The 12,869-nt window shown below is 48.1% G+C and overlaps 1 protein-coding gene across 1 annotated transcript in view; it reads right to left on the reverse strand.

Annotated features, from left to right (window-relative positions):
* GSG1L (GSG1 like) overlaps positions 1-12,869 on the reverse strand; it is a 254,812-nt gene that overhangs the window by 153,355 nt on the left and 88,588 nt on the right. The window contains exon 2 of the mRNA XM_060406221.1: positions 10,520-10,567. Within this exon, the coding sequence (XP_060262204.1) occupies positions 10,520-10,567 (48 nt within the window). The remainder of the gene's footprint in view (positions 1-10,519; positions 10,568-12,869) is intronic.

Genomic DNA, 12,869 nt, shown 5'->3' on the forward strand with positions numbered 1-12,869 from the left:
AGCCGGGGTGAAAAGATCACCCAGGATTAACGCACAGGCGCCAGGATGCACCAGCGACTCTGTTCAGGCTGCAGCTGGCAGGTGACCCGCTTCCAGCTCCGGTGTCAAGAGTCTGGGCGGCTGTGGAAGCTGGTTCTTCTCTCCCTTCCCTTCAGCATGTTCTGATCTATGCACGTTTCAGTTCTATGGCATAAATCAATAAAACGCACTAAATAAATTAAGTGAGCAGCAGAACTGTAAATCGATTTCAGACGGAGAACAGAGAGGTTGAGGGAACCAACAAGAGACAATTATAGGAACTCAAGTGAGAAATGACTCAGGCAAGACTCGGGACTGTGGTCGCAGAGCTACCACCTTGTTACACATCCCTGAAATATTAAACAAATGAAACTTACAAGCTTTGGAGATTGTTTCACAGAAATTGCCAGCTGGTGGCTGCCAGAAATCCCAGCTCTCTGGGAAACACAAGCAGGGAGCAGAAAGAGATGCCTTAAAACACAACTCAGCCCAGGCGGGATGGAGGAGAGATCCAGGTTTCCAAAACCAGATGGGACACCCAGTGTCTAGAACATGGCCTTCGTTCCTTCCTTCCCTCTTCCCTTCCTTTCTTCCTTCGTTCAACAAACCTCTATTAAATTCTTGCTGTGTGCCAACTCCATGACAGCACAGGAACCACCAGAAGTCCAGAGATGTACTGCCTGTCCTCAGGGAGTGTCCAGTCTGGTAGAGGAGATCAGCACAAGGCAGACTGATGGGTTCTAACAAGATGAGCCCTACGTGTGTGCAGGCACACTCAATCATGTCCAACTCTTTGTGACCCCATGGACTGTAGCCCACCAGGTTCCTCCATCCATGGGATTCTCCAGGCAAGAAGAATATTGGAGCAGGTTGCCACTTCCTTCTCCAAGAGATCTTCCTGACCCAGGGATCGAACTCGTGTCTCTTGTGTCTCCTGCATTGGCAGGAGGGTTCTTTACCAGCTGAGCCATCTAGGAAGCCTGAGTACCTTCAGAAGATGTCATGTCTCAACTGGGTTTTAAAGGATACATGGAAGTTTGCCAGGTTGGCAGAGGAAAGAGAATATGCCATGGCACAGAGGCATGAGAGACGATGGAGAGTTTGGGGAGAAATGTACAAGACTTGTAGGAGGTGGAGAGGAACAGGCACACATTAGAACACGAAGGTCCTGTTACATGGTGTATGTCTGGAGCCAGGAAAGGCTTTTAAGCAGGAGGCTGATGGAGCTGGATTTTCACTTTAGAAAGATAATTTAGAATTCAGTGTGAGAATTTTTTCCTTGACTTCTTATGGAAGTATCGCATATACAGAAAAGTGCATTGGTCACAAAAGCATAGCTTGATGAACTTTCATAAACTGAACACATCCATGTAACTAGCACCCAGATTAAGAAACAGAACCTCACCAGCTGCCAGAGCCCTCCACGGGCTCCCTTTCAGTCACACCTGCTCTTCAAGGACAATCTCTGTTCTGGCTTCTGACAGCAGAGATCTGTTTTGCCTATTTTCCAGTTTTATACAAATGGAATCATGTACCATGGGTTCCTGTGAATCTGGCTTCATTTGCCCAGCATCTATGCTGCTGGGAGCAGTTATAGATTACACAGTACTCCATGGTGTGTATGAATGGACATAGAAGAATCACAGTGCGTGGTTACTGGTGCAGCCTTGATGGCAAATATGAATCATGACAGGCTCAAATCCTTCCTTCCTTCTCTCATTCTTCTTTCATTCATTCATTCACAGTGAGAACCCACCCACCTTCGAGTGGCAGCTCCAACTTCAGATTTAGGAGCTGGGAATTTTCCCCACACCACACCTTGACAAAGGACAGGATAGATCTCTGCTGAGGGGTGGGAGCAGTTAATATAAGAAAAGCACAGAATCCTTATGGACCTCACCCCCCGTGACAGGATCAAAGGTGGCAGCCATCATGTCCCCAGCCTTCTGTACTGGAAGGTGGCATCCTCTTTGTCCCTTGGCTGGAGCCCTTGCACGATGCCTGATCGCCATGCACATAGCTGTCTCCCACTCCTGTAGGGCAGGGACTTTCACTTCATTCATCCCCACACTCCCCTGACCAAAGCCTAGCCCATAGCCTGGATCACAGTAGGTGCTCAGAAAATCTGTGTTGAATTGGAAGCCCTGTGTGCAGGTGACTGGCACAGAGGGGCAGCTCGACTGGTTGGTTGCTGGGGGAATGAACAGCCGTTACCTCCCTCCAAGCATTTAGGGCACTTTGGGACAAATAAATAAGTCACTTTGGGATGACAATAAAGAGAGGAGACCTTGATAGGCAAATTAATGAGTCACCCTCAGGATTTCCCTGGTGGCTCTGCCTGCCGATGCAGAGGACATGGAATCCATCCCTGGTCCAGGAAGATAACACGTGCTGTGGAGCAACTAAGCCCGTGTGCCACAATTACTGAGTCAGAGCTCTAGGGCCCAGTGAGCCTCAAGTTCTGAAACCTATGCAGCTAAAGCCTGTACGCCACAAGACAAGCCACCGCAATGAGAAGCCCAAGCACTGCAACGAGAGAGGAGGCCCTGCTCACTGCAACTAGCCGTGCAAAGCAACAAAGACCCAGCTCAGCCAAAAATAAAAATAAGTAAACTTATTTTAAATGAGTCATCCCTACACATATTCATCCAGAAATCCAGCTGGGCCAGTTTCAGCACAACCAGCTCCCAATCATCCTTAAGGCCTGTGGTCAGACCCAGGGGTGGTGACCCAGATGATTACACTATCATTCAGCAAATATTTATTCCTGCTCCATCCTCCCCTCCGCATGCGTCATGCATTTCTTGCCCCATTGATGTTGTTTGCAACCACATGACTTGCTTTAGCCAACAGGATGTTCGCAGATAGGATGCAAGCAAAGGTTTTAAACGTGCTTGTGCAATTAGCCATCTTGCATTTTCGTTCCCTCTACCTGGCCCCTAGTCTGAGACTGAAGCCCAGCGGATGCAAAGAGGCAACTCTTTGGAAAAGACCCTGATGCTGGAGAAGACCGAAGGCGGGAGCAGAAGGGAACAATAGAGGACAAGAGGGTTGGATGGCATCACTGACTCAATGGACATGAGTTTGAGCAAGCTCCAGGAGATGGAGAAGGATAGGGAAGCCTGGAATGCTGCAGCCCGTGGGGTCACAAAGAGCTGGACACAACTGAGCAACTGAACAACAACCTTGTCCCTAAGATGAACATACATGGAACAGACTTGAGCCCAGTCCACATCCTGGAACTCAGACAGTCTGCATCAGTTAAACCTAAATCAACCCCAGACATGCAAGCAAAAAAAAAAAAAAAAGCCAAGTGCCACCAAGTTTGGAGATGGTTAGCTATACAGCATTATGGTGGCTATTGCTGACCAATGTGCTAGGCTTGACGATTATCCAGTTGGTCACATTATTTGGTAGGAGAATCTGGCCTCAGGGAATAAGAGACTGAGATTTGGAGAGATAAAGGAAGCTTGAAGCAGAAGATTAGGAAGTTTTTCCTCTGCATTTTCACTATCAAGTTCACAGCACACAAACGTTGCTGTTTATCTGCATTTGCATGCTTCATCTTCATAAACTGCTCAAGCATCTTTCATTCCTCCTCCTCTGCCTCCCATGGCCTGCTGGGAAGATCTTTGTCAGAGAACCTATTACTCTGCTCTGCCAGCGGGGCTCCTGAGCCCCCCTGGGCTGAGCCCTGGAGGGCCCCGTTCTTGTAAGGGAGAAAGATGTGTGTACAGGTTGCTATTATTCAGCTATGATACAAGATTCTCAAAGTGTACCGGGGATATAATCTGAATGTCCAGCTACAAGGCCTGATTAAATAAATTGTCTCTATGTGATGGGCTATGACACAGTTGTTCCAAAAGATGAACATGAGTTCTATGTATTGATATAAAAAACAATCTACAATTTTATACAGGTATATAAGTATACAGTAAGTCCCCTACATACAAATGAGTTTCATTCTGAAAGCACATTCCTAAGTTCAATTGGTTCATAAGTCCAACAAAGTTTGCTTAGGTACCCAACTAACACAAGCAGCTATGTAGTACTGTACTGTAATAGGTTTATAATACTCTTCACATAAATAATACACAAAAATCAAACACAGAAAATAAAACAGTTTTAATCTCACAGTACAGTACCTTGTAAAGTACAGTACAACAGCTGGCACACAGGGGTTGGCATCAAGTGAACAGGCAAGAAGCGCTATTGACTGGAGCAGAGAGAGGAGGTGGGAGACAGTGGAGCTGAAGGATCGTCAGCAATAGGAGACGGAGGGCAGGCTGCAATTTCACTCCTGCCTGACATTGATGGAATGCATGTTCGCATCTTTGAAAGTTTGAAACTTGAAGGAGCATATGTAGGAGACTTACTCTGTGTGTGTGTGTGTGTGTGTGTGTGTGTGTGTGTGAGTCGCGCAGTCGTGTCCAACTCTGCGATCCCATGAACTGTAGCTCACAAGGCTCCACTGTCCATGGAATTCTCCAGACAAGAATACGAGAGTACCCACTAGAGTCGGTAGCCATTCCCTTCTCCAGGGGAATCTTCCCAACCAGGAATTAAACCCGGGTCTCCTGCATTGAAGGAGGATTCTTTACTGTCTGAACCACCAGAGAAGCCTCTGTGTGTGTGTGTGTGTGTGCACACGTACGTGTGTATTTACCTATCTACCTACCTATCTTTCATCCTTCTATCCTTCTTCAAGGACTAATAAATCAAACCATTACCAGTGAGTATCTAAGGGTGGGCTTATAAGAGACTTTCATTTCTCATTTATACATGTAAGAATTGCTATAATTTTGATAACAAGTGTATACAGTAAAAAAAAAAAATCAATGTTCGTATTTTGATTAATTCAATATTGCCAGCATTGCTCTGGGCCCTGCAGATGTTTGTGAGTCACAAACAAGACAGAATTCCTGCCCTCATGGAACTGCCAGTCTGTCAGGGGAGACAACTGTTAATCAAAGAAGCACAGGACACATTTCATATATGATGTAAAGACAACTAAACAGAGAAGGGAGTGGCAAAGAATGTGGCAAGAGGAACGGCTGCTCTAAAGTTGTTAAAGGAAGGCAACCCTGAAGATATGGCATTCGAGTGATGAGAAGGAACCAGCTGTGCCAAGAGCTGAGAAAACAGTGTTCCCAGGACAGGAAACAAGTGCAAAGGCCCTGGGGCACACACAAGCTTGGCTGACTCAAGGAACAGTAAAGACTTTGTGGTGCTGGAGAAGACTCTTGAGAGTCCCTTGGAAATCAAACCAGTCTATCCTTAAGGAAAACAATCCTGAACATTCATTGGAAGGACAGACGCTGAAGCTGAAACTCCAATACTCTGGCCATCTGATGCGAAGAGCTGACTCACTGGAAAAGACCCTGATGCTGGGAAAGATTGAGGGCAGGAGGAGAAGAGGGAGACAGAGAATGAGATGGTTAAATAGCATCACCAACTCAATGGACATGAGTTTGCGCAAACTCCAGAAGACAGTCAAGGACAGGGAAGCCTGGCGTGCTGCAGTCCATGGTGTCACAAAGAGTCAGACATGACTTAGCGACTGGACAAAAAAAGATATTGGAGACTAAAGTGTGGTAACAGGGGGAGATCTCAGGAGAAAGGCTCCTGTATGTCCAGGGCTGGATCCCCTACACCGCACAGGCCACGATGAGGATGCTGACTTTTCCTTTCAGTGAGATGGGAGCCAAAGGAGGGTTTTAAACAGGGAACCACACGAGATGATTTATGCTTTCAAAAGATCATTCTGGCTACCAGTGAGATGGGGCAAAAATAAAAAGACGTAACCTGCTAAGAGACTGTGGCAGGAATCCAGATGAAAAGTGGATGTGGCTTAGGCTGGTTTAAAATGTAAAGTGATTTCCCACGTGAAGCAGAAAGCTAGAATGATCAGGAGAACTAACGAAAATATGCCATGGTAAAAACACTGATGACAGGCACTTATTTTGCCAGGGGAGAGAGCAGAGGGGGAAAAGACAGGAGAGTATTGGAGAAAATGGCAAAGACGGGGGCCGTTTGAGAAGGGCCTCAATCACACACACTCACACACACACACACTCACACACACACACACACACACACACACACACACACACATACACAGAGGCACAAAAGGCCTAGCTTTTCAGCAGAAGAACCAGGCATTAAAAAGCCAGATGGCTCAGGTTCAAATCCCAGCATCCTAATTATGTGACCTTGGGCAAGTCAGTTAACTCCCTAGACCTCAGTCTCCTCATCTGTAAAATGGGGATTAAATGAGCCAAGGGGTGTAAAGTTCTCAGAACAGTGCCTGGCATGTGGCAAGCACTGCAGGAAAGCCAGTCCTTGTTAGTGTCACCTAACACTAATGATAATGATTGGATTTTGCAGAGCAGGCAGGAAGTCACAGGGGAATGAGGCTGAAGTCACAATCTGGCAGAAGAGTGCGCTTAGGGAGAGAACACACATGGGCTCCAACATTGCCGTGACCCAGAACCAATCCCTCCCTCTCTGCAGCTCAGGCTCCTCATCTGTGAAATGGACAGTCAACACAGTGAGGACTCGGTGAGCATAACGGAGGGTTAGGAAGCATTACGCTCCTGCAGGTGCCCCTGGGAGGGGCCAGGAGGTTTGGGAACTGGCCACCGAGCTGCCACAACCAAACCCCTCCAGCCCCGAGGGAGACCTTAAGTGCTTGAGAGGCAGCAAGTCCATGAAAACTGGTCTGCAAAACCAGCCCACTCAGCCTCCTTATAACACTTTCATATACACAGACGGAAGGTCCTCTGCGTGGCCGCCAAGCCCTGAAAGTAAAATCACAAGGCTAGTAAACACAAAGAAACAACTTCTCTGGGGCCCTAGGTCCGCGTAAAAGAAGCAGCAATAAAGCTCTGATGCCCCCAGCAGGAGGCAAGAGAAAGCCACCTGCTGCTGTGCGTAGACCCACATGCCTATGCACACACATCCACACACTCCTATGTGCACCCACACGCATACCTGCCTCCCTGCCCACACTCACCCACCAGTGTACACGCAGGCACACACACAAAACCCATGTGCACACTCTCACAGGAGCACCTGCCCATGCATATACAGCCTCACCCTCAACCAGACATGCACACACATTTACATGTGCACACAAGGAGAAGACTCTTGAGCTTCCCTTGGACTGCGAGGAGATCAAACCAGTCCATCCTAAAGGAAATCAACCCTGAATATTCATTGGAAGGACTGATGGCTGAAGCTGAAGCTCCAATAGTTTGGCCACCTGACGCAAAGAGCCGACTCATTGGAAAAGACCCTGATGCTGGGAAAGATTGAAGGCAGGAGGAGAAGGGGCAGACCGAGGATGAGATGGTTGGATGGCATCACCAACTCAATGGACATGCATCTGAGCAAGCTCCAGGAGATAGTGAAGGACAAGGAAGCCTGGAGTGCTGCAGCCCTTGGGACTGCAAACAGTCAGACATGAACTGAACACCACCACACGGGTCATGCTTCCTGGAAGTCAGATCTGGAGCAGAGGTGACCCAGAAACTCCAAGGCCTAGGGGATTGTGGGATGGGCATCACAGAGGTTGCCTAAAGGTATCGACTTCTAAGATGCAGTACAAGGTGGGGTGTAGAATGTGTACTCTACCCCTTATGACATGATCCCCAACCTTTTGGCACCAGGGACTGATTTCGTGGAAGACAATTTTTCTATGGACCAAGGGTCCAGGGGAGGAATGTTTCTGGATGATTCAAGTGCATTACATTTATTATGCTGATGCTGATCTGACAGGAGGCAGAGCTCAGGCAGTAATGAGAGTGATGGGGAGCAGTTATAAATACAGATGAAGCTTTGCTCACTCACCTGCCACTCACCTCCTGCTGTGACCCAGTCCCTAATCACAGACCAGCACCCATCCATGGCCCAAGGGGTGGGGACCCCTGGCTTATGAGATGTGAGATGTGAGTGGCTTAATGTCTCTAAGCCTCAGTTTCCTCATCTGTCAAGTAGGGTGAGAAAGTCAGCCCCTTCTTCACAAGGTTGTGGGGAGATTTCCAAGTTAATACATTCAACGTGCATGGCCCAGTGCCCAGCACATGGTACCCAATCAATCAAATTTCAGTCATTTATTGGCAGCTGTATTCATAGTATTTTCTGGAGATCTCAGTTTGAGAGGTACAGTCTGAGTCGCTCAGCCCTGGCCATATGCAGGAGTCGACTTCTAAGATGCAGTACAAGGGCCGGGTACAGAGTGTGGGAAGGAAGCAAAGGAAACAGGCGGCAGTCCCCACGGCCACAAGCTTGCTCAGCAGGGGAGCCCAGCCTCTTCTTGGGCCTGAGGGCACTTCGGGCCTCCTGTCACAGGCCCCTCAGTCTCACCAGCTGTCACTTGGCCAGAGCTCTCCAAGGGGACAGTATGTGCAAGATAGGAATGTCATCAGCCTCAATGGCCCACACCCCCTGCCTACCCCATCTCTGCCAACACCTTGGAGGGGTTACAGTCCCAGCCCTCCAGGCTTTTAAACCTCCTGACACTGCAAGGAAACCCCAAATTCAGCCCTACCAGCAGGGGGTGTGGGTGGCCACATGTCCTGGACTTAATTTTCCCTGACCCATGCTTGCCAAGGGCTTCCCTGGTGGCTCAGTGGTAAAGAATCCTCCTGCAATGCAGGAAACATGGGTTGAATCCCTGAGTCAGGAAAATCCCCTGGAAGAGGAAATGGAAACCCACTCCAATACTTTTGCCTGGGAAATCCCATGGACAGAGAGCCTGGTGGGCTCTAGTCCATGGGGTCACAAAAGAGTCAGACACGACTTAGTGGCTGAACAACAATAGTGCCTACCAAGGCCCTCCATATCTGTATAAGATGTATACAAATATAGGACTCCAATGTATAGGACTGAACTCTTGCCTGTTTCCCGATCCCAACTCCCAGGACCAGAGCCCTCTCCTAATATCCAGGCTGTTTAAAGGGACCTGCACACCTGTTCTCTCTCGGCAGGGCTTCTCCCTGGTGGGGGGATGGGGGGAGTAGGCGGGAGGGGAAGCAGCCACGCCCTATGTTCTTGTGACGGCACAGCCTCCAGTATCCATTCTCCTGCTCCCCCACAATGATAGAACCCCTGACTTTTAGCGGAGCCCACGGTTGCTGATTAAGACCTCACTTCCCTGACTCCTTTGCAGCTATAATCAAGTTCTGGCAAAGAGAAAATGAGCCCATGTCATGGGCCAACTTCTGGGAACCCAATTGACATGCAAGATTTGCCCGTTCTTTCTTCCCCTTCCTCTATCCTATTGCCTGGAGTACAGATGTGACGGCTGGAGCTCTAACCACCCGCTTAGACCAAGAGGACAAAGGGTGATGGAGAGGGCCCTCAAGTGCTGGGATCCTGAGGACTGTATGGAGCAGACCCACTTTGGATTCAAACCTTTATAAAAGCTATAAACACATTTCTCCACTGAAGCCAGTTGTTTGGAGTCACCTGGTGGCTTAGATGGTTAAGAATCTGCCTGCAATGCAGGAGACCCGGGTTTAATCCCTGGGTCAGGAAAGTTCCCCTGGAGAAGAGAATGTCTACCCACTCCAGTATTCTTGCCTAGAGAATTCCATAGGAGTCTGGTGGGCTCAGTCCATGGGGTCACAGAGAGTTGGAAACAACTGAGCGACTAACACTTACTTACACTTTGCTGCTGCTAAGTCGCTTCAGTTGTGTCCGACTCTGTGCGACCCCACAGACGGCAGCCCACCAGGCTCCCCCGTCCCTGGGATTCTCCAGGCAAGAACACTGGCGTGGGTTGCCATTTCCTTCTCCAATGTATGAAAGTGAAAAGTGAAAGTGGAGTCGCTCAGTTGTGTCCGACTCTTAGCGACCCCATGGACTGCAGCCCACCAGGCTCCTCCATCCATGGGATTTTCCAGGCAAGAGTACTGGAGTGGTGTGCCATTACTTCCAACTAAATGTAATCCTGACTACTCTGCCTCTCACATACGCTGCAGCCCACTCCCTGTCGTCCTATCTGAGTGTCATGGGCTCAGAATCTCTGATATCCGGCCCTGAACATCAATGGCTCCTCTCTGAAAGGAAGGGTCCAATCAGGCTGGCCCTCCCCACACCTGTGAGATGACAGAGACAGAACATCTGGCTTCCCTCCCTTCCAAGGACAAATCCCACACTGGGAGGCAATGCCCCCAGCGCTGTCTTGCCTGACCCCAAATTCCACACACCCATTCCACCTCCCCCAAAGTCCCAGCATGCTGTAGAAGTAACGGAAGTGGAAGGATTCTCAGGACCACACGCCCACTGTGGGGAGGGAGCGTGGCAGGGGGCAAGATGAGGACCCTCCACCTGCCTCTCCCACTGCTCTGGCTGCTCAAGGAACTCAGAGCTTTGCTGCAGGATCCTGGCCCCCTGGGGCGCCACCACCCAGGGGTGCTAACGGACAGGCTTTCCCAGGGCTGCAGGAAGTGTCCCAGAGGGTGAGGCTGGCACGCCTGAGCTGGGCCACACCTACCTTTCTCTGAAGCTGGGGCCAGGTCAATGAAGCTGCGGCATTTTTCACCTTTGGAGGGGAAAAAGAAAAGAAAGGTTTTCAGAATACGAGAGGAAGTGAGAGCTTCAAGCTTTCACCTCTCCCCCTTCCAGGAGCCCCAGACTAAGCCGCCACCCAAGCATGTCTAACCCGAGCAGCCTCTTTCTCTAACCTTAATTCCCAGAAAGCCAATGCCCTGAGGAATGTGGATGGCAAAGATGCAAACTCAATGCACAACCCCCGCTGTGATGCCACCTCCTGTCACCTCCCAGCACAATCCATCCAGCCTTGTCGCTTGCACCTCCTCAAAGCCCTGTGGCCTTTTCCTCAGCCTCCACCCCATCCAGGCCCAGCAGGATGAGGGCAGAAGCCATCATTCGGCTCCCCAGGCCTCTGTCTGATCCACTCTCCACACTGCAGCTGGAGGGATATTTTCACACCATACATTATGTCACAGGCACACACGCAAGAACACACACTCCTGCTCTAAACACCATCCCCAAATCAAGCCCAGATTCCTTCACGCGGAGCCAGGACTGGCTGCCATCGGCCTCTCCATCCACACTCCATCCCTTCCTCCTCCCCTCCCAGGGTTCCCTCATGGCTCAGATGGTTAAGAATCTGCTTGCAATGCAGGAAACCTGGGTTCAATCCCTGGGTCAGGAAAGATCCCCTGGAGAAGAGAATGGCAACCTACTCCAGTATTCTTGCCTGGAGAATTCCATGGACAGAGGAGCCTGGCAGGCCACAGTCCATGCATCACAAAAAGTCAGACACAACTGAGTGACTAACACTTTAAGAATGCATGGATTTTGAGTGCATCACCTTAAACTTTCTTTGTTATATTTTTCCTCTCAAAACTAGAGAGGGAAAATTTTTACCGTCAAATTCATACGAGCAGCAAGGGCCCCGTTAAGACTATGTGGACCCTAGGCTTTCGCCTTTGGGGTCTCTTCCTCAATAAAAAATTAAACTAGAAATTATATTTTAACAAATGCATTGGTTAGAGATTAATACATTAACATTATTTCTGGTTTGCCAAAAATTTCGTTCAGGTTTTTCCATAATACCTTACGGAAACACTGGAGTAAAGTTTTTGCCCAACTCAGTGTATTAAAATTTTTCTCTTTTTCTTTGATTCTACAAGAAATTAAATGAGTCAGTTCTTCACATCAGGTGGCTGAAGTATTGGAGTTTCAGCTTCCTGATCTCCTTGCAGTCCAAGGGGCTCTCAAGAATCTTCTCCAATACCACAGTTCAAAAGCATCAATTCTTCAGTGCTCAGCTTTCTTTATAGTTCAGCTCTCACATCCATACATGACTACTGGAAAAACCAGTAAGGAAAGATTGAAGGTGGGAGAAGGGAATGACAGAGGATGAAACAGTTGGATGGCAACACTGACTCAATGAACATGAGTTTGCCCAAGCTCCAGGAGTTGGTGATGGACAGGGAAGCCTGGCATGCTGCAGTCCATTGGGTCGCAGAGTCGGACACGACTGAATGACTGAATTGGCTGATACTTGAGAGCCTCAGTTCCTTGCTGGTTGTCAACTAGAGGCCACCTTAGTTGCTTGCAATGCAGGCTTCTCCGTATGGTGACTTACTTCATCAAAGTCAGCAAGGACAGGTAGTAAATAGAGTCTGCTGGCAAGATGTGGATTTTTACCATCTTATAAAATGTAATCATGGAAATAAAATCTCATTATCTTTATCATGTTACACTGGTTAAATGAAAGTTAGGGATTCTGCCTACATTCAAGAGAAGAAACACATAAGGGTGAGAACTAGAAGGTAGGATAACTGGGCCATTTTGGAGTGGGTCTGCTATAGGTATTTTAATCAATCTTATCTGGAATGACCGAAGAGTAGAATGCGGCTAAAATCTGATTAGTATAGAAGCAGCACTTATTCATGTTACTCAGAAAAGGAGGATATTTGCTCATTTCTGTCCTTTTGATTATGTTCATGTTTTTAATCTGTGCTTAGACATATGTATGGAATGGTCTTATTTTGTCTTCATCCATTATAGTAACATATGTTAGTGACATCTTTGTCATTGTCTGATTGATATCCTATAAAATTGTTTACAATCAGCAGGAGACTACCAAGACATGAGCTCAGCAGCTAACAAGACTCGGGTCTAACTGATGGTTCAAGAGCAGCTTCTAGCTGTCAGAGGCCATGTTTCTCTTTCTCATAAGAAATAAGTTAGGACACATAATAGAGGGATAGGAAAGCTTGGAAAACAAATGAGAAGGAAAAATATACACAAATAAGATAATAGATGATTTTCTAAATACGCAAGACAAATTATTTTTTAATTTTTTTATT

The sequence above is a fragment of the Ovis aries genome, chromosome 24, assembly GCF_016772045.2.
Source record: "Ovis aries strain OAR_USU_Benz2616 breed Rambouillet chromosome 24, ARS-UI_Ramb_v3.0, whole genome shotgun sequence".
NCBI classification, from domain to species: Eukaryota; Metazoa; Chordata; class Mammalia; order Artiodactyla; family Bovidae; genus Ovis; species Ovis aries.